Source organism: Scaptodrosophila lebanonensis, unplaced genomic scaffold (genome assembly GCF_003285725.1).
Source record: "Scaptodrosophila lebanonensis strain 11010-0011.00,11010-0021.00 unplaced genomic scaffold, SlebRS2 tig00000043-arrow-pilon, whole genome shotgun sequence".
Lineage (NCBI taxonomy): Eukaryota > Metazoa > Arthropoda > Insecta > Diptera > Drosophilidae > Scaptodrosophila > Scaptodrosophila lebanonensis.
In genome coordinates, this window is record NW_022060545.1 from 11,973,623 (window position 1) to 11,996,869 (window position 23,247).

Genomic DNA, 23,247 nt, shown 5'->3' on the forward strand with positions numbered 1-23,247 from the left:
TGTTTTGCTGGCTTGTTGGCTTCTTGGTCGACAGTTGGGGTGGTCGTGGTTGTCGACGTTCAGTTCACACAATTTGGCGAGCATTTTCATTAGCATAGAAAGCCATGCCATGTCAAATGTGTATATACAAGTAGTATGTAGTATGTAGAGTTGTTGCTCTTCTTATCAACGTCGCATGAGCAATTGTCGGGGCCTCGCAGGGAGGGGGCAGGGGGGCTAACTGACACCATTACCACCAATGATGGCAGCAGCAGCAGCAGCAGCAGCAGCAGCAGCAACGGCAGCAGCCGGCGAGCCCAAAAGCGAGGCGTCATGCGCTTGACGAGCCACTCAGTTCTTCTGACTGGGTTTTTGTCACGTAAAGCGCACTCACAAATCGCTAGTTACCACAAAATTAATGGCTATAAAAGCAATTTGGACACACGCTGTTGGTAATTAGTTTTCAAAACAGTCGCCTCCTCGCATCATCGAAAACAAAAAATGTCGTCCAACTACATGCGTCTCATCTGCCTGGTGGCCTGTGTGGCTGTCTGCGCTGCCAGCGGCTATGGTGGTCGCGGTGGCTATTCGGATATTGTCAAGCCCCAAGATACTGCCGAGGCTCAGGCTGCTGCTCTCACCAATGCCGCTGGTGCTGCGGCTGCTGCTGCCAAATTGGATGGTGCTGATTGGTATGCGCTGAACCGTTATGGCTGGGAGCAGGGCAGGCCTCTGTTGGCCCGTCCTTACGGCCCACTGGACCCCCTCTATGCCGCTGCCCTGCCCCCACGTTCCTTTGTCGCCGAGATCGATCCAGGTGGGTAGTGCCAGCCACAATCAATCTGTTCCCAGACACCTTATAACTAAATCATCTCTTCTCTCCTCTATTACTTGTAGTATTCAAGAAGAACAAGTACGGCGCCTATGGCCAGAACATCGTCACTCTGAATACTGAGTCCAAGCTCAGCGCGACTGCTATTTAAATGTGCTGTGTTTAGATAAAAACCAAAAAAGAAAACAGAGTCTTAATGTGTTCAACTAAATAAAGAGTGATAGTTTAATTTGAAAAACCAAATTTTCTCGCTTGTATTTTCTCTTACGGGTGGGTGGGTTACTCACAATTCCAAATGCAACCTGCAGTTAGAAAAGGTTTTCGTGGTTGGCTGTGCACGAAGGTCTGCCAGATGTAAGCTGTAATCATTTGGAAATACTACGGAATTCACAGAGACCTCTGTACATCCAACTAAGATGAACTTTCGAGTTTCATTGCTAATTCTAAATGCACGTGAACTGGAAGACTTTGACTGAGGAGCTAGAAATAAATAAATGATTTCATTTACAGACAGCATTATATCATTAATCATTCATTCCAAACATTGATGCATTTGTTGAAAGCGAGTTTAGGTCTTGAAATAAAATGGCAAGCAAGAAGAATTATTCTAAAGTGGCTTTTAACTGTTTTAACTTTTTAATGTTATGTTAGTTCATTGGCTTAGACATTCAAGAGCTATTTTTATATTCTACTTTGTCTACAAGCTTCACCATCATCTGAGTATCAGTAATTCGACAGTATTTTCAAATTTATCCAGTTCGGATGAACAAATCATTCCAAATCGATTTCGATTCCTATATGAATAATACAGAAATACTGGGAGAAGTACATGAAACTTTTGCTGTCAAGTAAAGGCCTTTTCACTGTACAAAGCTTAGAAAGATGCATTTGTCGACGAGGTACTTAGGCCTTTTCAGAAAGTTAGAAACTTGGGGCAAAAGTTTCGTTCACTGTAACAGTTTTGGATCTTAAAGATATTTCAATATATAAGTCACATTCTAAAATATTTCTTCTGGGAATAGAACGCAGAAACCTTAATTTTTCATTTCCAAAAAACTACTTCATAAAGCCACTGCGAAGTCGTTATTTAAGAACGCACACCCGACATACTTGTATTTTCATGGGTCAGTTAAGGTAAGCAATAATATAGAAGTATCACCGAGAAATACATGACATTACACATCTGAGCTAAAAAGCATTATCTCTCACAACGTTGGAAGCAAAATATTGCATATACGATGTTTTTTGTACAATTGTGATCTTTAGTCGTCTTCCATTCCATTTAACACCCCCGATTTAATGCTTACTATATCGTATGCTGGTTATATGGCGCTTTGTTTTTGCTCTCCCTTTGAAATCAGTAGAGTCCGCTTTAATGTTATTATTATGAATAATTTCATTTTATTGCAAAATACAAAGTAAAAAATATGAAATTGCTCAGTTAAGTAGTTTGTTTTGATAGTTTAATTCAAAATTCGTTACGAGCACACAGATATTTACCTACTAAACATAAAATGAACTAAAAACAAGTAGAAGCAATAACTTGGTGACGTGGTAACTCGTTTGCTTGCTGGTTGGTTGGTTGATTGATTGGTTTTTAGGTTGGTTTTAGGGTGGTTCTCTATAAAGATATTGGCAAGCGATTCTCCAGCTACTAACTACTACGCTTTCTCTCTCTATCTCTCTAACTAACTGCTTCTTCTTCTATCTGAATACAATTCGCTCTTTTGAATATGTTTTTGTTTTCGTTTTAATTTTATTGTTTTGGTTTTTCTTTAAGGTTCATTATTTTAATTAAATTACATGAACTTCAAAATATATATTATTATATAGATAGTGTGTAGTGTTATATATTTATTATGTATATATTGATAAACCTATACGATCTGACGCGTGCCAAGCCACTGGGCTCTCATTATTGTTGCTGTTATTGATTGATTGGTATTTCTGCCTTGCAACGCGTTGCACAAAAAAATTTAAATTATAAAAAATTCTCACGCAAAATTTTCTTGCTGCTCAAATTTTTGCATTTCTGCATTTCTGCTGTTTGTTCTTGTTGTTCTTGATGTTGTTGTTGGCTTTTTGTTAAATTTAAAAATGATATTGATTTGTTATCTTTAATAGTTTATTCGGTGATCGTTCTTGTTGTCTCCTGAATGTACACCTGGGATCCGGGCACGGTCGAGGTGGTAACGAATGTGCGGTGCTTGGCGCGGATCAGATTCAAATTGGATTCAGCACAGTCGGCGCGATCTTCGGCAGCTTCGAGTTCGCGCTGGAAGCGGCGCACACGTGTTACGGTCTGCTGGGAGACACCCTCCTGCTCGGACAGTTGACGTCTGTAGGCATTGATCTTGGCAGTGGACTTGTCGAGGGCATCCTGCAACAAGATGATGTTCTTCTGGTCCTCCTCGCATTGGACAATCACCTCCTTGACGGTGCGCTCCTTCTTGCGCAAGATCTTGATGGTCTCGGCATGGCGACGCTTCTCCTCCTCAAGTTCCAGTTCCAAATCGCGAATGCGGGCCTCCAGCTTGCTGATGATGCGCTTGCTGCCGGCAACGGCGTTCAGTTCGACTTCCTCAAGACGAATGGACAAGTTCTGGAGAAATATAATTATAAATATTTAACCAAGATATAATAAGTTATCACTACAAAATTTTAACTTTGACTGACAATTGAAACTCACAACACTCTAGCTTTTTTAAACATAATAGAAACCCACCTTGACTTCGACTTCCAAAGACTTCTTGATGGTCTCCAGCTTGACAATGCGCTCCTGCTCCTCATGCACCTGCTCCACAACATGCTTCAGCTCAACCTGAGTGGGAAATTGAATGGGAATTTTATGCCAAGAAATCGTAAGCGGCTTGTAGTTCTCGACTTACCGACACCTTCTGGTAACGCTCATCGCTGATGCGCAACTCCTTGGACACTTCCTCGTAGTCGGAGGCAACAACGCTCAATTCCTGTTCCAACTTCGACTTCAGCGAGACCAGCGAGACATTGGCAGTGCTCAGGTCATTGATGCGAGTCTGGGCCTCCTCATACTGGAGCTCCACAGTGCGCTTGGCACGATTGGCGCTCTCCAGATGCGAACGCACCTCCTCGAGCTCACCATTCAAGCCGGCCAGACGACGCTGGGCAACCGCGTACTGATCCAAAGTGGCCTGCAACTGGCGTTGGACATCCTCGTAGTGGGCCTGCAATTCGGTCAACTGCAGAGACTGCTTCTTGATGATCTTCTGCAGATCGATGTTGGTCTTGTTGGCCACATCCAGCGACATCTCCAGCTCGGTGATCTGGATCTGCAGCTTCTTCTTGATGCGAGTAACCTCGGTCTTCAGACGGGTCTCGGCCTCAATGACGCGTGCATTCAGCTGCTCGATTTCGATCGAAGTCTGCTTGCTATTAGGGGGTTCATATAATATATTTCATGACAAGACTCATTCACAGGTTGTTTCTTATAATTGCGCTGGAAATTAATCAAATGCCATTTACCTCAACTATAGTAGTATAGTACTATACATTGGATTTACGCTTTGCAAAGTGTTTTTCGCCCATGGCGCTGACTTTGTTCGCTATTTTCGGTAGCCAGCCCATTGTCTGACCCACAAAAATTTACGACAATTCAGCACTCACACCTGAGTTGCGGCGACAACGACGATTTTTAAGCGATACAGGTTTTTTTTCGCCATTGTCAAAACCATCGCACAATGTACATTTTTGCAATTTGTTTGTTTGATGGCTGCATTTTATTAATACGCTTGATAAAGACATCGAACTTGTCACAAATAGCTAACACCACATGCCGCACATTTCTCTGAATTGTTGTTCTTCTGCATCATGCGTCTAATTTTAGTTGTAGGTGAATTGTTCTCTTGAAATCGAGCGTTAGCTGCCAACAACATTTTTGACTTCTTACAATCCTACAAAGCACATTCGCTGATTCATTTGACAAGCTGAGCACTGCGGCAATTTGCAGGTGGCGTAATGTTCGTCCAACTATATACTATAGTATGCAAGACAGCTGAAGTCAATGATCAATTCCCTAATAATAAGGCGGAGCATTTTAAGAACCATTCAGGGAAGAATTATCACACATTTAACTAAGAAGTCAGACAATAATTGATCGAAACTCAATTGATCGTTACTCATTTAAAAAAATGTGGGTTCAGAGACTGCATAGCTTATATAGTTTATAAATGTTGGATGTAAAGCATGTTTAAGCACATACAATACTTAAAGTGCAACTAACCGGAGTCTATATCGGACTTGTATCAGTATACATGGATGATAGATTTCCTTGCACGTCACTCCAAGTCTATCTATTTATTTATAATCATTTAGTGGCCTAAATCATCGAAAGACTTTGCAACGCAAAAGCACAACAAAATTATATATCATGTGAATCGTAGTATTAAATATGAATAGTTCTATATGTATCTTTAAAAATGCGGCAAGACAAATTCCAAGTTCTTAGCAATCAATAATTGTAAGTTCTTTTTTCGAATATGGACTTTCATCTGTCTCAAAACAAAATCTGTGTAAAAATTAGTTTTATTTAACGAAATAATATATCTGTTATCTGTGGATTTGTTAAAAAACTATCAAAAACCATGTCCTCTAAAAAAAAGAATATGAATATAAGATTTAAAAATTTGACAAGAAAGACATCAATACTTTGCTATCTTTAAATGAATTATTCCTTATTTTTGTGGAATTGATATCAGTTGTAATTCATGATCATAACTTTCTCGCCATATACAAGTATATGCTCTTAATAACTTTGCTTGAAATTATTGTATACTATTAAATAGAATTTAGCACATACTTGTATTATATCTTCATTTTGATGTCTGATTTTTGCCTTTTCTTTTTCTTTTTCTTTCAGTTTTAGTTCTTTTGGCCGTCTTGGTTACTTAATCTATGCGCTCATTGTTGTCGCCGTGCCAAGGTATTTAGTTGTTGCTGCGTTCTGTTTGCGAACGTAAGTATTTTTCATTTAATTTTAATGTTTTTCACAAGTTCTTGCACGCTGTGTGTTTTTACATTTTCAATGTTTATCGTTTGGTATTGTCTACGCAAGAAATATGCGCTCAGATTTTGGCTTCTTGCTGTCATGCGCATCAGTTTTATTTTATTTTCTTTTTTTTTCTTGCGATATTTAAATAAAATAAATTTCATTTTTTGAAGGACACATCAAACAATGCCAATGGGTGCCAATGTGTGGGTGAGAAATTTGATCGGTAGTTGTTGGCCTGTGCCATAAAGATTATTGTCACTTTGCTTGAGAACTTAAAAGCAGCAAAGCATTGTACGAGTATGTTCTATGCAAAGATAATGACCATTCTAAGAACATAATTAATGACTTAAGACAGCAGACGATTGTACGAGTAGTCAGAAAAAGCGATCATTTCTAGTCTATGTCTCTGACTGTTTTGGAAGATTAAAGTTGTGTAGAATTAAGGTGTAAATAACAAGTTGAAGATTGAAGAAATTGTTGTAATGTAAATTTTCTGTGTTGTTGAGAAGTTGGAGCTTAATGCCAAAACTACGCTTATTCAAGTGTTGTCATTCTTTATTCAAGATTCTTCGGTATTAGTCCAAGATGTGTTAAGGTTCAAGAATTCAGACTTTCGTATATATGCTGGGTTCTGCAGAAATTTGAGGTTAATTCCAAAGACTACGCTTATTCAAAATATATGAGGATTTTCAAGACAATTTTAGTCATGTATTAGAGTTTGACAAATTTAAAGATAATGCTTTCAGAAAGAGGTCTAAAAGAAAGAGGTCTAAAAGCCTTCAACGCTTCAAAGTTAAACAGTTAACAGAGATAAAGTTAATGAGGGCTTTGGGATTTGAGAGGCTTAAAAAACTTCTACATATTACTTTAAATACATATTGAGCTCTCATTTTTAATTGCCTTTTTTATTGAGAAATGAAAGAGTCTAAATGATCATCTAAAAAATTATGAGAGCTACGAAGATTGTATCAATCTGGATTGCTACTGGTTTAACATTCATTAATCAAAGTGTATTTTTAGTTTTCGTAATAGTTTAGAAATGTATCGATATCCTATTTAAAATAGTAGATTTTATTGAGATTGGAATAAGTTTAACAGACCATTTTGAAAAAAGAATCTCCCAGAACAGCGATTTAGAACTACAAGTATTGACAGGTCAATACCGAACACAAATCATTAATTTTATGACAAGTGAAAATTCTAAGGATAGGGAAATGTGCTTCATTCTTTTCATTAGTATTTCATTCTTTAGAGCAAGTATAATAATAACAGTTCCACCATCTCTTTTCATGGCAACATCAGCTACAAAGTAGCTTTAGTTCATGAGATTTTCAGCTGTCTACCCAACATATTCATGTAATTAAGCTAGACAGAAACGCGCAGATTAATGCTGAATGTTTCATAGACGCGTAAACATAACGACACTGAGAGAAATACTGCCCGATGTAGTATCAAAGAACATAGGGCGAGATGGTCGCAAACCAAATGTGCACAACAAATTAAACAGCAGCATTACAAAAAGGCTAGACAAATGGCTGAGAAAACAAAAATAAATTGCAATTTGCGCCAAACACATACGAGTACAGAAAGAGATACGGACAGACATAGTTGTATATGTATACGTGTAGTATAATGCGTGGGCAAAATTGAGCTACAATTCAAAATGTTCGCAATTTATTCAAATCGTGGCTAAAAGGTCTAGATAATATTTATTGTTGCTGTTGGTTGTTTGTGAATTGAATTGCAGACGACAAACAAGAGAAATGGGGAACCAATGTCGATGAATTTATGACAATTCGTTGGGGAATTTGTGAAGGCAAGCGACACACACTTTTGCAGACACACACACACAGACACACACACACAGACAACTATATATGGCTCAATGCTTCCAATAGATATAACTATAGTCCTTGAGCTTGGGATGTGTGCGCAAAACTTTGCGACAAACCCAGCACTTATCCTCTATACCGCACCTGGAATCCGCATAGAACTCAACGGTGCGTTGGTTGAGGGTCGAGAGCTGACGCTTGACGTTGTGGAGCGATGAGGAGACACGATGATCGAGCTTGTCGACCAGACGGTCATCCATCAGTTCGATGTGCAAGGCGTGGGCTCGCAATTGTCCGCCCTCGGGTGAGGTGGAGCGCAAGCGCGAGGTGGCACGGCTCGAACGTATCATGGTCTGGGCAATGTAGTCCTCCTCCTCCTTCTTGGCACTCTTGATGTTCCGCTCCGATTCGGAGAGCAGAGCTTGGGCGATGGCACTCGCGGACTTGCCGCGAATCGAACGCTTAAAATCGTCGGACATCTTGTCAAATTCGTTATCTAGCTCGATTTTACGTATGCGTTGGAGTATTTTGAGCGTATCTTGCTTAATCAGATCCTCGAGCTCCTCCTGACGTCTACGACGGCGTTGACGCGATCTCTCGACAACTGTGTCCGGTTCAATGTGCTTGGCCACACGCGTTGCGTCGACAAGCTTCTGAACACTGAACGGCGTGCGTTTCTGTGCCCGAAAGCTAAGCAGAATTTCGTCGGCGCGAGCGGCGCAGGTGCGCGACAGGCGTACAATCTCATCGGCATTATACTGGCGTACCGCGTTCGAGGAGCGATATTGCTTGAGACCCCGCTCGCTCACCCAAGGCAGATGTGGCTGCTGCACTTTCAGGCCTTTTGCCTTCGCATCCAAATAGTCGAGCATCGGCTGATAGAAATTCATGGTGTAGCCATAGTTGTCGTCATATGTGGTGGTCGCATGACGGAAGCGTGAGGGTCGCTGCTTTAGGGCGAGCGCCATTTCAAGGGAGATGCGAGATGCGAGATGGGAGATGGAGGTTGAAAAACAACAAACCAGGAGAGGGTGAATGTATGGATGTGTGTGTGTGTGTGTTTTTTTTTTGCTTAGAATATGAGTACTCTAATTAAAGCTACAAAAGAACTGAGACTGCTGAGCTGCTGGCTGCTTTGTCGCTTTGCTGTCGTCGTCGTCGTCGTCGGCGACGTCGTTGCCGCTGTGGTCGACGTTGTTGCTGCTGTTATTATTGCTGTTGTTGTCAGTTTTGGCAACAGTTGCTGCTGCTTCGCAAATAAATTTTCAAATTTGTCGAAATCTATAAAAAGATTGCATTTGTTTTTCAGCTGTTTCTGTGGCAGGCAGGCGGACACTAAAGGTATGAACGAACATAATGACGACAACGCTGATGAAGTTTAGCAATTCAGGCAGCAACCGAACTGAACAGAACAGAACATCATCAGCATTGACGAGGACGACAACGACAACAACAACAACAACAACAACGACGTTGGCAGTCAATGCTTGACTTTTGGCTTTGATTGATTCATTTTTCAATTTTTGTTTCTTTTTGTTTTTGGCAGCTGCTGTCCCCGCTATGTCATAATCGCAAAACATTTTATGCAATAGCTTGCGGACAATAGTCGCCAATGCCACGCCCACAATTACATGCAGCTTGGAATTTATTTATCCGCCACCTACCTGTTGCACGCTTCACAATTCCCTCTCGGCATTTGTACTTAAGTCTGGCTTTTGTCACTTCCTTAACTAACTTAGTTGGGAGTTTGTGTGCAATCAATTATTGATTGTGTAATCGTCGTCACAACTGCGCAATTTTCTGTTCGAAATATAATGCAGATAGAGAAAACTACTTTCAATGCCCAACTGCGTAACGTGTGCAAGTAACTCCAGTCGTTTGCATACTTCCACACGGCCTAGGTCCAATCCAAAAAGTGTCAACGATGGCCCTGTCCCCTCACAGGACTTTTCGTTTTCTTGTGGCTGCCTAGAAAACTAACGTCCGTTGCTTAATGCGCGAATTTAGAACTCGTACTGATTTCATGAAATGGGTCAATTAGATTTCAATTGATTTGCGAAAAACAATCGATTAATTATCTCATTGCTATTTCCGCGATTTCGTCGTCGCTTTCATTGTGTGTTGACAAGCACTTCGCATACGAGCACACAGGAAGTGACAAGCTCTTGGCCTTCATATGTCAATGGGACAGAGGCGTTTCTCATGGGAGGTCTTTGGCATTTGTTGTATTTTCCAATTTGGCGCAATTTTCTGCTAAAGCCACTTACCGAATGGCCTCGATTTCCTCATCCTTCTCGGACAGGCGACGCTCAGCATCGTGGCGGAATTGGTTGAAGTCGGCAGCAAGACGCTGGCCGCGCAGTTCCTCAGCCTTGCGAGCCTATGGGATGGAAGAATGATGAAGAGTTAGGGAAGGCATAGAATAACCCAATTTATAAGTCATATTAAATTAATTAAGCTTCAAAGATCAAAGTGATTATCATTAATAACTTCAGGAGACATTTGTTGACATTTTAGTGGTCCTGGAAGTGCTGCCAGTTCTAGTAGATAAGCAGTGGCTTCTAATACATCGGACTTGCGCGCTAAAAGCAGGTAGCCTATAATGTTTGAAATATTAGCCTATAATATTTGAAAAGTGACTCTAAAATTGTAATAATAATATTTCATTCTCATTACTTTATTCATCTACCCAAGTCAATGTGTCTTATGAACTGTAATTTGTACCCGCTTTTCCCCTATTTGGGGTTGAATTTAAATTCAAACTCTTCTTATTACTCAATTTATTTGTAGAGGGGATGTTTGATCAAAACTCATCTTTTTAGGCTTTACTGTAGGGATGTACGATAATTAAAGATTCTAAGCTAGTAGACTCTATTTTCCTTCTAGAACATTGAGAGAAGTTCGGTTCTTAAAATAAATGATTGAATTCTTCTCAGGTTTAACAGACTGATTTAAAGTCTTTGAAGCCTAATTGTTGCAAATATTTGCTTAGGAACTTAAGGTAATGAATTACTTACAGCCTCAGCCTCCTTGTAGGCGGCAGTCAGTTCATCACGTTCGTTCTCCAGACGACGCAACTCCAATTCGAGTTCATGGAGACGACGGTTCAAATCGTTGATAGCACCCTTGGCGTCGTGCAAGTCATCTAGAAAATTCAACAGCTATTACCTGATCTGATTGGAAATAGGTTTATGGGGGTTAAGCTTACCGCCCAACTTCTTGTTCTCGCGAGCGAACTGGTTGTTGGCATCCTTAACCTTGTCCAGTTCGTGCACGGTGCGTACCAAATCGGCCTGCTTGTTCTTCAGATCACGCTGGCTGGTCTCGTACAGTACGATGGTCTCATCCAGACGGCTCTTGAGCTCAACGTTGTGCTTCTCGAGGGTGTTGACAGCCTTCTGCAATTCCCGGCTGGTGTTGTTGGACTTCTCCAAGTCGATGATCAGGACTTCGACTTCGCTGGCCAGGCGGGTCTTTGTCTTCTCCAAGTTGTTGACCTTCACAATCAATGTCTCGATGTGCTCCTCCAGTTCGGTGATGCGGACCTGGTACTTGCGACGAATATCCTCAACCTCTTCAGCACGTGCTGCCACTTCGGCATTCCATTTGTTCTGCCATGAAGTGGCATCAGCATTGGCTTTGACCAACTGACGTTCCAAGTCAATGCGAGCTTCGGACTCTTCCTCGAGTTGAAGACGAATCGAATCCAATTCGGTCTCAACTTGATGCAATGAAGATTCGAGCATTGAACGACGACGGTCTTCGTCTTCCAAACGGCGGCGAGCATCTTCCAGCTGGGAGATGACCTGGCTCTTGGAAAACGAGACTGTGTCCAATTGGGATTTGAGATCTTGGACGTCCTTGATCAGCACAATGTTCTCCTGCGAGAGGCGAGATTTATGCGAAGTAATATCGATAACGGTGCGGTTCAGCTCCTCGATTTTCACATTCAGCTCGGTGATGGAGATTTCCAATCTTTCGATGTGTTTCTGCGAGCTAAGCTTCTCCTTGTTGTAAGATTCGATTTGGGAGAGCAGCTCGTAGACTTCGGCCTGGAATTTGGCCTTATCCTTTTCGGCTCTGCAAATCAGTTTCAAAAACACACACAAAAAACCGTGAAATTCAAGTTTTCCAATCTAAGAAGATAATACTTAGGCCTGTTTTTCTTTTTCTTTTTGTTTTTTGTTTTGGCGATGCGATCAAGCTTTTGAGCGTAAGCTAAGGAAGCTTAGTCTGGAAACATGCAATGTGAGCTTTGAAGCTTTTCTCCCCTTGTGATGCCAAGAAAAAAAGCTAAGGCTGGAACGATCTTCCAAACTGCAAAGCTTTAATGGCTGGCTAAATGGGCAGAAAGCTTTGCCAATTCGTAAAAGTTATAAAGCAGGCTAAAATTCCAATTCATAGAAAGAAAGTCATGAGGTTAAACTTAAATATTCGCACATTTTTCATTTTCCACATTTTCCACATTTTGCGGGGTGTGCTCGTTATTGCATTGACATACGTGAAAAGGCCAAGAAATTATTTTCACGTATGCAAATCCAAAAGGAAAATCATTTTCCCACCTTCAAAGATGAAAAAGCAAAAACGTATCGAATTTCCATAAAGTTCAATTGGACGAAAAGAGACAACAACAACAATAATAACACACACACACACACACACATAGACTAGATTTTGAATATGATTCAATCAAAGACATATTTGGCTTCGGCGTCGGCGCAAATGAGAGGAAATATCAACAACAACAACAACAGCAACAACATTCACACACACTTGATTTTCTGCTTATATTTTTCTCGCCTCTCAACTCAACTCAAGAATGTAGATGAAAATTTACAACAACAAAAATTGTCTTCTAAAAATAAATGCCAAAATATGCACGTTTCTCATTGCTTCTATTATTGTTGTTGTTGCTGTTGCTGTTGTTGTTTGAGTTGTTTTTGTTGTGGCCGCCTCTGGCATAGAGGGAACATATGTTTTTCGATGCGTGCGTGTGAAAAACCAACGTGGGAAAATGTTGTTCGAAAAAGAACTTTTGCAAAAGCTCTGACAAAAGTTGTATCTAGCCAGATAGAGCGAGCCAACTGGCTGATCGGCCGAATTGGGGGAAATGCGCAAACTCGTAGGTGCCTCGAACTTAGGGCGGTGGTCCCAACGAACTAACGAATGTGCATATTACAAGTCTGCAAATTAATAATCCGATGCGATTTTATTAAGGCATAAGGTTTTGAGTGCACTTTTGTGCATTGCGTATACGCCGTGTGTTCGCAAGAGCTTGCGAGAGTATGGTGGCAATGCTATGTGGGCGTTCATTTAGCTTAGCCTTGAATTTTGAAACGATTTCTGAAATTCCCATACACAAATTTTATTTTTGGATATTTTCATTTGGAAATATGAGCAGCAGCGAGCCGCGAGCGTCGATCGTCGATCGTTGAACGAGCGAGTCGAGAATTTTGCTTATTATTGCAAACATATTGCCCACAAATTGTGTCAATAGAACTTGCAAGCCATGCAAGTTTAATATTTTCTTCTTTTCGTTCGCTTTTCTTTTGCGGCATAAACAGAACAACTTTTTGTGTTTTCATTTCTTTTTTGCCGCTGCTGCTACTTGTCATGCCATTTTGATGAATTGTTGTTTTATGGGGCGATCTAGCTTAGGCATTGGCCGTCTTGCCATGCTTTCTTCATTTTTTTTCTTCTCTCTCTCATTATTTTGGGGTCAGCAGCAGCTAGCAAGGTTAATAAGCTGATTGTTTGCGTTACTTGGCAAGTCAACAATAAGCCGATTATTCTCTAAAGACATTGAAAAGTCAACGCCAGCTGACGCCACTCCATCATCGTCAACACGATGATCGGCTGTGGCGATCACTCTTGTCTTGTTTGCATTTTCTAGGTCAGCAGTGCATGCATTGTTGGGATTTGGTTGAACTTTGTCATACCTAGACCGATTTTTCGTCAGGATTTCAATTTGTTCTTGGAAATCCGTAATAATTTCGTTGTGCTTTTTCTTCAAAAGCAAGGTGGTCTCCTCAGATTCAAGATGAACATCCTCAAGCAATTTGCGCAGCTTCAAGAGCTCAGCATCACGCTTGCGATTGGCTTCAAACTAAATATAGAAGATATTAAAAAGCATCAATTAATTAATTGATAATTCAATATTCAAAATCGAGTACTCACTTGATGTTCAGCACCACCCTCGGCTTCCTCAAGACGCTCGGACATTTGAATGACCTGCACGCTGAGATCAGCTTTCTCGCGCTCGATCTACGATTGGATTCAAGGAGAGAACATTGATAAGTTTACCAAACAGTAAAGGGTTTCAGGATTAGTGCCCATAGAGTTAAAATCTGTATACCATATCTACTTATTTTACCTTCAGACATTTTCTATTTTAGAGTCTGCCCAGCTGCTCATAATTTCGGTTCTGTCTCGCTAACGTATTTCATAATCGAAAAATTGTGAGCATCCCACACACACGCATGTCTGTTTGTCATTATGCATTATATGGCATCTCAAACGGCCCATAAACTATATAAATCATATTAATCAGTCAGAAATAATTATGCACATGCACACCTAAAATAACAAACGGCAAAGTGCCAAAAAATGGGGAAAAATCGACGAGCATAGCTACTCGTATTGCCGACCATATATCAAATCTATAGTTGGTGAACAAAACTGTGTTGGCCGTTCTGCTCAGTTCTGTTCTGGGCCATCTGAAATGGCTCCTATAGTCGTGCATATTGCATTTCCAAAAAGGCAGTTTGCGAATTGCAATTTTTTTACTACACACATCTAGACGACGCATTTCTGTGGAACGGCAACATTTTTATTATGCTTTGTTGCCTGGTGTTGACCCAATTAGAGCCATTTGCCGCCATTTCCTCGGCGTCGTCTCTAGTCTCTACAAAGCGCAATTAAATGGAATTTTATGCGCTTCTTTTTGTTTTCCGCGAAACGCAATGTTTTTGCAAATCAACGATGGAATCGGTAGCCTCTGAGGTGTGTGGGTGTAGGTGGGTGTGGGTGCAATTTGCCATAGATTCAGTTTTTATAGACTATATAAGTAAAAACGATGAAAAACGACAAACAACAAATACTTGTATGTAGTATAGGAATGAGGAAGCCTGACTAAAATACCGAACAATATTTGGAATGTGTTCAAAGTCCAGGATGAGATGCTTTAGAATACGTTTTGAAAATTATCGATCAAACTAATTAGCAATAAGCAATATTTGAAAACTTAGAAAGCGAGCGATAAACAATTTGAAGTGCAGGAAACGACTGAAGAGGATTTGCAACGAACACGTGAAATTAAGACTTAAAAACATATATATGCGCTGGTATAATAAATGTATAATAATAATAACACACTGTATTAAAGTGGAGAAAAAGTGTCGACAAGAAAACTAGATTTCGATTTGAAAGATGTTCAGACAGCTTCAAAAGATTGCAAGCTCGCTATGTCGTTGTTGGTAGTTTTATTGGACAAATGAAGAACTATAACAAATGGAATTATATGTGAGGATTGTAAAAAGAAATGGAGTTCTGTGAAGCATATTTTTGTAACAGAAACAAATCATCTGAAACGTAAAACTTGTGTTTCTCATTAGTATTCTAATATCCTCTTGTAATATTCCCTGGTCTTAATGTGCAATGGAATTATATCAAAATGTTTGGTTCTGAAACGGAGACTTGCGATGGAAAGTGCTTCAGAAAATCGCATTATGAAAAAGGCGTCGAAACTATTTTGCTAGGGCTCTAAGGATCCTCATCGTAGCCCTCCCCTGTGCTATTGTGCAACAATGTCTGATATACTTATTTGAATTCATTTACGGCATGTGTATCTGATAAATAAAAATTGTGTATTGTACAGACATGGCGCTGTTTGTTGCGGTGTGAAAAATTTTAATGTGCAAGAAAATTATTTAATTTGCCCACACACTCACACACACACACACACACAGACACACAAACACATATGTATGTACGTGTATTTCAGCTGCGTGGCTGCCAACAAATTTTGTACATGTGGCTTTTGCTTGGGCAACTTTTAGCTTTCTTGATCTATACCACACACACATATACATATACACTACCATATAGGTAGACTATATGTGTATGTATGTGCACATGTGTGTAAATAGGTATAGAAATTTATGTGTGTATGTAGGTATGTGGTGTGTTGATTTCCTCAGCGTAGCGTTTGCTACTTTATTTTCCTTTCTTTTGACCGCTGTTGCTGCCGTTTGGCTCTTCATATTTTTGTTGTTTTTGTTAACTTAATCATTGCTTGTGTATTGAATGTCGTGCGCTAATTTTAGCCATTTTGTTCCATATTATGTGTGTGAGTCGCTGTATACTCGAATACGATAAATATGTGAATTTGTGAATATGTGAGCGAGTGAGAATGTGTGAGTGTGTGTGCTAATCCATAAAGCAAAAAGTAATTAAAATAATTTCCAACAAGAAGAGGAGCAACAGCAGCATCATACTTGTATGAGTATATATGTATAGGTAGCAAGTGCTCATCTGCTGTCCGCCCTGGTCGAATGCCTGACGGCCCCAGGCCAGGCCGGGCGCATTTTCTAAATTTGTAATGCCACTACTCCACCAGCAAACAGGAAAACACTTTGCGATCAGGCGCCGCATTCTGAATGAAGTACATCTCAGTTTGTTGCAATTTCCCTCTTCCCCTTCCCTCTCCCTTTCCTCTTTTCAATTTGCATTTTGCTTTTGATTTTGTATTTTGTATTTTTTGTTGTCATCGCCAGTGTTTTGTGAACGCAAAGCATCACAAAATCACAAAAAATTCAAAATCATTTATCACTTGATTTGGCTTTGTGCCTCCATTTTGTTGATGTTGCTGTTGCTGTTGTTGTTGCTGTTATTTGTTATTTGTTATTGTTGCAGTGTTTTGCTCATTTGCTAAGCACGATTGAAGTTCAATGCACATCATTATCATTTGCAACAAACTCGAAGGGTAATTTATTATTAGACGCCTTCTATCTCAGTCCGCAGACGCAGTCTCCGACTCTGTATCTGCCTTTGCCTCTGCCTCTGCCACTGTCTCTGCTCTCTAATGCAACAATTTTCTATTGTTTTGTGTGCCTTGCTATTTTGTTTCTATTCGTTTTTTTGCCATACCACATATTTCTGCTGTTTTTAGGTGACATTTTCACACGAAAATATCGAAAATTGCCTCATCGCTGGCTTTCTCTGACTTTCTGTTTTGAGTTTGTTTTGGGAGGAAGTGGCAGGTGAAATTTGCATATGAACTTATACTTCATATATATATATATATAGTATGGGTAAGTTTGTGTTGCTAACATAAAACTAATCATTTTTAAAAAATCGATTTGTTTGCTCAAACAATACTGTTAATTGGTTTTAATTCTTAAAGATCTTTAATTTCAAGCCCATGCCTAAATTAGAATACAATATAGAAATATTAGAACTACAAGTAAGATCGCATTCTGGTCAACTGCTAGAATATGAACTTTTAACATTTCAAAGTATATTTATAGTCATCGTTAGTTATGAATCCAGAGAACCTTTAGTTCAAATATTAAAAATTAGAAAATAAAAATTAATAAGCTAGGAATCTTATGATTCTTCAGTTAGAATATTGGAAATGATCTACAAAATGTTCCCTGAATGTATTCAGCTACAATTTTAAACCATCGCTAGCTTTGATTTGAAAATAGATAAAATTATGTGTGATGCCGAAAACTCTTGAGTTTACTTTAGTTTTTTGTCCGAAAGCGAATTCTGAATAACTATGAAGTTTTTTTTATTGTTAATGACAATCTTTCACTTATAAAATAAAGCCCACATTTTAGCCCAAAAAATACTTATACAATACATCGTTCTAAGTAGTTAGTTGTAACGTTTTTAGTCACATACGAGTATTAGTTATTAACTTACCCTTTGACGCAATTCACGTTCAACTTCAAGATCATCTTGGAGCAAACGGATCTTGTCCTGTAAGTAATGTAAAATGCGTATAATTCTTTAAACTCAATTCTTGATACACATTTGCGTAGTTGGAAAACACATTTTCAAAGCAATTTTCTTGCACGGCTTATAAGTACAAGTAGTAGAGGTGAGGTGTTGGTGTTATTTTAAACGCGCTCATTACATAATATTACCGAAGCATATACATAGTTGTGTAGATATTTTTGCTTAAACGAATTTTATATTTCCACATACTTGTAGAACGCAACGTACAGACACTCGCACAAATCTATACATACTACGAGTATGTGTATGTGCATACATATATATATATATATATATATATATATATATATATATATATATATATATATATATAATATATATATATATATATATATATATATATAATATATATATATATAGAGAAAGAGAGTGGATATTTTGCGGTATGTATTTGATTTTTTTCAGTCTCTACACACAAATAAGTTGGATTTCATCATATGGCGGACGCAGAATTCGTTGCTTTAGCGAATTCTTTTGCTATATATTTTAGTTTTTATTTTTGTGTTTTTTTTTTCGTTTATACGTATTTCTTCCCGTCAAGTTAGGTTAGAAATGTTGCACTTTAACGGCACTTGGACGCGTTAGGGGCTTAGCGGCTCCTTTTTATTGGTTCTGGTACTGCATATCCAAAGGCTAGTGGACGATCTTACCTCCAAGCGGGAGAGGTTGCTCATGTCGGTGATGTATTCGATGTTAACATCGGCACCACCGGGTCCGGTCGAAGTGGCCCGGTAGGAGTATTTCGAGGAGCGTACAGCTTGCGATGATGACATTTTTTCTTATTTTTTTTTTCTTGCTTAATCAGTTATTGATGGATTGGCTCGTTACGCGATAGGCGCGCTTAATGAATAAATATTGATATTTGTTTTTTAAATTTAAATGATTTGAATTTCAGATGAAAATCTCCACGGACACACAGCACAGCAGAGCAGCACGCAATGTGTTGTAGTTGTCACCGAGTCACCGAAAAAATTCGTAATAAACGTCGGAGAAAGGCTGGTGATCTACTGAACAAGAGATCCCGTTGTCGTTCGAATAAAGAGTATTTCGTTTATTTGGCCGCTGGTCGCCAGTGTTTTCTTCTATTTCTACCCCAAAGTCTTGGGTGCTTGAGTTCGTTTTTCGATCGCTTTTGAACGTTCGGTTCGGCTTTTTGAGTGTGCTTTCAGTTTTTTCTTTTTTTTTTTTTTTTGGGCGCTTATTTTCGTAGCTGCCTCACTCCTCCTGAGTGAGTTTTTTCCCAACTCAAGGCACTCGGCAGCGGCATCGGCATCGGCATCGGACTCTGAATCGGACTCGGACACGTAGTCGGGTTCGGGATCGGGCCAGTGCCGATTTGTGTGTTAATTGCTCAGTTGTGTGGAAAATTCTTTGATTTTGCTTTTTGGCTCTTCTTGCTCGCTTTGGCTTTGGATTTGCCTTTGGCTTTCGTGTGAAGGCATTTTCACGCTAGTTTTCCTTTCGACATACGAAAATAAACTCAACGCTTCTGTTTTTCTTGTTCTGCCTGAGTTTTTCCTCTTACCTGTAATTAGCCTGTGTCATTTATTTGCCTCTCAGGCGTATCTTCTGGCCGTGTGTATCTATCTGTTAATGTGTGTATATATATATATATACTCGTATATACTTTTCATTTAGTATCTACAGCAAGATCTATTGGAAACTATGCGTACGATGCTTTTATAGTAGAGTTCCGTTGGGCAATTGCCATCATCAAGTTTTTCATTTATAATTATTTATTAATTTTATTTGTTTTTCCCAAGGCGTCTTATTTCAAATATTCGTGTTGCTAATTCATATTTAATAGCATTGCTGAAGGTTTTTTTAAATTAACATTCTATTTTGGCATTGCATATACATTTTTTATGCACGTACCCCCGATAACGCACATTTGTTCAGTTTTACATTTTGCAGTTCGCTTGTCGACGCCAGTTCGGGGCTAGAGTCTAGGGAGATTATTTGACAGAACCTACTGGTTGATTCCATACTCACTAACGTGACTTAACTACTATTACATATTCTATAAAAAGTTGTATAAATGAAGGTATAGTTTGTTTAAAACAGCGTACGTTTCTGGTAAAACATTTTCAATTCCATTTCGATCGAATCAAGTCGGAATCGATTTGCAGATATTGCGAGATTCCTACAAAATGAGTTATTCGTGTTTTAATACCCATGGGCTATGAAAAAGTCCCAAATAAAATGGCATTGAAATTAATTCGGAAAATGTGCTATTTCGGAAAACAAAGCTCAATCGATTTCGAGTAATCCAAGCTAAATGAAATCATATAGATAAGTATTTCAAGAAATATTTGCCAGTAAGAGAAATTTTAAAACTCCCACAAGCACTACACAAAGAACTTACAGTGAATAATCAATTTGCAATTATGAGATGATTAATTCTTAATATTTTACTTCGCTATTTCCACTGTTATCGAAGCTGAGAAGAGCTCTCTAACAAAAGATTTTAGAAAAGATTGAAAGCCTGGGAGCAGCAGTTGCTCTCACACGAATATAGTTGCCAGAACATTCTACATTTGAAGAAAATTTATACCAACCATAGCTAAGATAGCATCAGAGTTCCATGAGGATAAATAAAAGGAAAAGTAAACTAAAGGAGATCAGTTCATAAGTCTTTAAATAAAATGCCACTTTTCATCAAGTGTTGATGTAGGAAAACATTCATTCACGCATACAAGAGCTTGCCGAAAGATCTGGGCAATCCATTGGAGTGTAATAGACCCAATTATATAGTGGCAGTTACCAAACACATTTCAATAATTACAGTTGTGCACAATTGTGTTTGTATTCATGGAATAATTGTTAATTAATATTTCTCGGTGCTCCACAGTGCCAACTTGGTCTATTCCCTATTAACTTAAGTCCTGTTAACTTATATTGTGCTTTATTTTTCAAAAAATATAAATAACCATTTTATACAAACGTGGCTGACTAATCTTTCTTATTGTTGCGATAATTTATGAACCCATAAAGCGAGACATGCGATGTATTTTGAAATTTCATTTCCATTCCACTAAACAAAGCTCATAAAATGATACTAAAGAGATCTAAGTCCCTGACCATACATCAAACATACTAAGTAAGTATGTAGGTTAAGTGTCTCGAAATATTTGTTTCAAAATATAAATATATACACCAAATATTTAAAGTCACTTTTATGAATGCTCAAAAGCAAGGCCCTTTTGGAGTAAAACATATGGACATTCGTAAATGTTTTTAAGTGTTTCAAAGACCGCAAACTATAAAAAAAAGTTGGGAGAAGAACAATAAAACTTCAATGAGTTCAATTAAAGCTTTAAATCTTATTTTGTTTGTAGAAGTGCAGATATGAAGAGAACTATGTAGATTGATGCTGACTATCCTGGACATGAAAGAATGCTATACTGGCCGCATCTAAAATACCTTATCTGGAGGTTAGAGAATATTTAAGCTTATATTTCATGAGGAAAGATTCATTTGATATAAAAATCTGATGTCATTTTGATGTCATGAGGAAGTAATGGACTGACTCTGGCCCTTTGGTATACACATGAGGTAGTGGTCCCACACGACTCTGAATAGATCAGAGCGCCCAGTGAAGACCAATTTTTGAGTTAAGAAGAAAACCGATGCCACAGGGCAACTTTATGTTGTCAGCCTTGTCTGTGCTACTTGGAGAAATTACAACAGTAGTGACGAAACAAAACATTATTCTCAATTTTACCCAATTGTTTAACATTTTTCGATTCAATAATCAACTCTGATTATCTGATGGGCAAATGAAACTTCTCTTAAATGACGAAGGCTCTTACCTTTATTCATATAGTCTACGTAAAATCTGGAATATTATATTATACTAGATGCAAGTCTATTTATACTTGTATTGAAAAGATTACAGCATTTTTGCAAATAAATGAAAATCATAAAAATGTGTGTACATAATCTTTATTCGAATTGAAAATCGTCTGCGTTAGCAGCCAATTTGAATTATTTATAAAGTCTGCCAAGAAATATTTGACTCTTGGCATCGAAAAACATATTTTAGCCGCCCCTTAAACCTCTCCGACCCCGCCATACACTAAATACAAAATATAAAAGATAAAAAGAGAAGAAAACATAAACAGAGGGAAAACTATTGCTAATATCAAGTGGTGTGCGTTTTGAGTGAATCCTTGGCAATGCTAAGAGTCTGTTTGTTGTTCTTGTTGCTTCTGTTTTTCCGCCACATCAGAGACAATGTGTTGTCAGTTTACAATTGTTATTTAATGGCCAAGCAAATGGGGAATAACAGATTAACAACATCGAGAAATAAAAAACGCAAATTGGCAAGCAACTGCACAGATTCTGTCTATTAGCCAGCGCGATACGCTTTATTAAACAATTTTGTAACATTCGAGTGAAAAACAATATTGCGGCGCTCAATTTTCCAAAAGCTTTTTGAGTGAAAGGCCCGGAACGCGGACGACTGTCTCGGCACGATCTCTACCTGTGTGTTTGCTGTTGTTGTTGCAGTTGTTGCAGTTGTTGTTGGTGCGCACACACATCTGTGCATACATATGTATGTATGTTTAATAAAAAAAATATACTTAAAAATGATTTTTCGCTTATTTTTAGCAACTGAATTTAAAGTTTTTCTTCTTGTGCCTTTTTTTTTTTTAGTCTGCTCATAATCATGTTCATTTTCCACACACATTTCACCTGAGTGGATACACACCTATATACTTGTACCTACATATACTCGTATATATATTTAGGAACGTGTACATATAGTTGGCTGACTTGGCCATTTTGTGTGAAATTTTCGTATCTTCTAGATGTCTACATATATAATAGAATGAGTGTTATTTATTATACTTGTAGGTATATGCACTTGCTAACAGAGCAAAACATTTGCGTTTGCCACATTTTGGAATGTGTAATATTTTAAAAATAACACGGCAAATACGCACACACCTACATACTTGTAGTATAGATGAGAAAATTGTCTATTACTTGGCTTGATAAAATAAATAAGCCATTTAAAAATAGACACACACACACACACTTCCTATCTTCGTGCAAAACAATCGAATCGCTGAGATGTGGAATGTAGAACTTTATTGTAAGTCTCATATCTTTCTCTTTTGTGTGAAAAGTATTTCAAACATACTCGTGTGCAGGTTTCCATTAAATGGTTAAAGTGAACAGAGAGGGGACATCCTCACTGCTATCCTTACAAACTAGTGAATATATTAAATAATAATGTGTATTTTCAGTTAAGAAGTTGTGAGCAAGGCTTTTTTGAAGCAAATTTTAGGACTTGGAGATGCTTATTTATAATATGAATATACCAATAATTTTTAGTCGTATTGAACTAAATGTTAACTTTTGAAATTTTAGACAAGATATGTCCCATTTTATTGAGCCACTTGTTGGTCCTTGCCGCTGAATAACATGTCCTATCCTTCACAAAATGTATTATTTTGTCACCAAGAAAAAGGCGGTAATACTTAATGCATTAAAACCATCTTATGTTTAAAGATAGAATTGTTGTCCCGGCTTGGACACTGTTTTAG

At 38.5% G+C, this 23,247-nt stretch overlaps 2 protein-coding genes across 3 annotated transcripts; one reads left to right on the forward strand and one right to left on the reverse strand.

Annotated features, from left to right (window-relative positions):
- Window positions 1–425: 425 nt before the first annotated feature.
- LOC115622883 (chorion protein S16) lies at window positions 426–1,054 on the forward strand. Its single transcript, XM_030516980.1, has 2 exons — window positions 426–796; window positions 877–1,054. The coding sequence occupies exons 1-2, from the start codon at window positions 481–483 to the stop codon at window positions 960–962; spliced, it is 402 nt and encodes a 133-aa protein (XP_030372840.1). The 5' UTR covers window positions 426–480; the 3' UTR covers window positions 963–1,054.
- A 1,128-nt stretch (window positions 1,055–2,182) lies between these two features.
- On the reverse strand, window positions 2,183–18,722 carry LOC115623237 (paramyosin, long form). Of its 2 annotated transcripts, XM_030517489.1 has the most exons (10): window positions 18,343–18,722; window positions 17,597–17,653; window positions 13,847–13,933; window positions 13,609–13,775; window positions 10,878–11,749; window positions 10,687–10,814; window positions 9,937–10,049; window positions 3,700–4,219; window positions 3,537–3,632; window positions 2,183–3,413 (listed from the first exon to the last, which is right to left on the reverse strand). In XM_030517489.1, exons 1-10 carry the CDS (start codon window positions 18,463–18,465, stop codon window positions 2,937–2,939), a joined length of 2,640 nt encoding a protein of 879 aa, XP_030373349.1. In that variant the 5' UTR covers window positions 18,466–18,722; the 3' UTR covers window positions 2,183–2,936. The 2 variants fall into 2 exon arrangements, with proteins under 2 accessions (XP_030373349.1, XP_030373350.1); XM_030517490.1 differs by lacking the exons at window positions 9,937–10,049; window positions 10,687–10,814; window positions 10,878–11,749; ... (2 more) ...; window positions 17,597–17,653; window positions 18,343–18,722 and adding exons at window positions 7,814–8,950; window positions 9,334–9,499; window positions 9,556–9,677.
- Between the last annotated feature and the right edge of the window lie 4,525 nt (window positions 18,723–23,247).

Coding starts and splice junctions, on each gene's coding strand:
- LOC115622883 (XM_030516980.1), top strand. CDS start 481: ATGTCGTCCAACTACATGCGTCTCATCTGCCTGGTGGCCTGTGTGGCT. Junction 797..876: donor TGTCGCCGAGATCGATCCAG/GTGGGTAGTGCC, acceptor TATTACTTGTAG/TATTCAAGAAGAACAAGTAC.
- LOC115623237 (XM_030517489.1), bottom strand. CDS start 18,465: ATGTCATCATCGCAAGCTGTACGCTCCTCGAAATACTCCTACCGGGCC. Junction 13,934..17,596: donor AACGTGAATTGCGTCAAAGG/GTAAGTTAATAA, acceptor ATCCAATCGTAG/ATCGAGCGCGAGAAAGCTGA. Junction 10,815..10,877: donor CGAGAACAAGAAGTTGGGCG/GTAAGCTTAACC, acceptor TGAATTTTCTAG/ATGACTTGCACGACGCCAAG.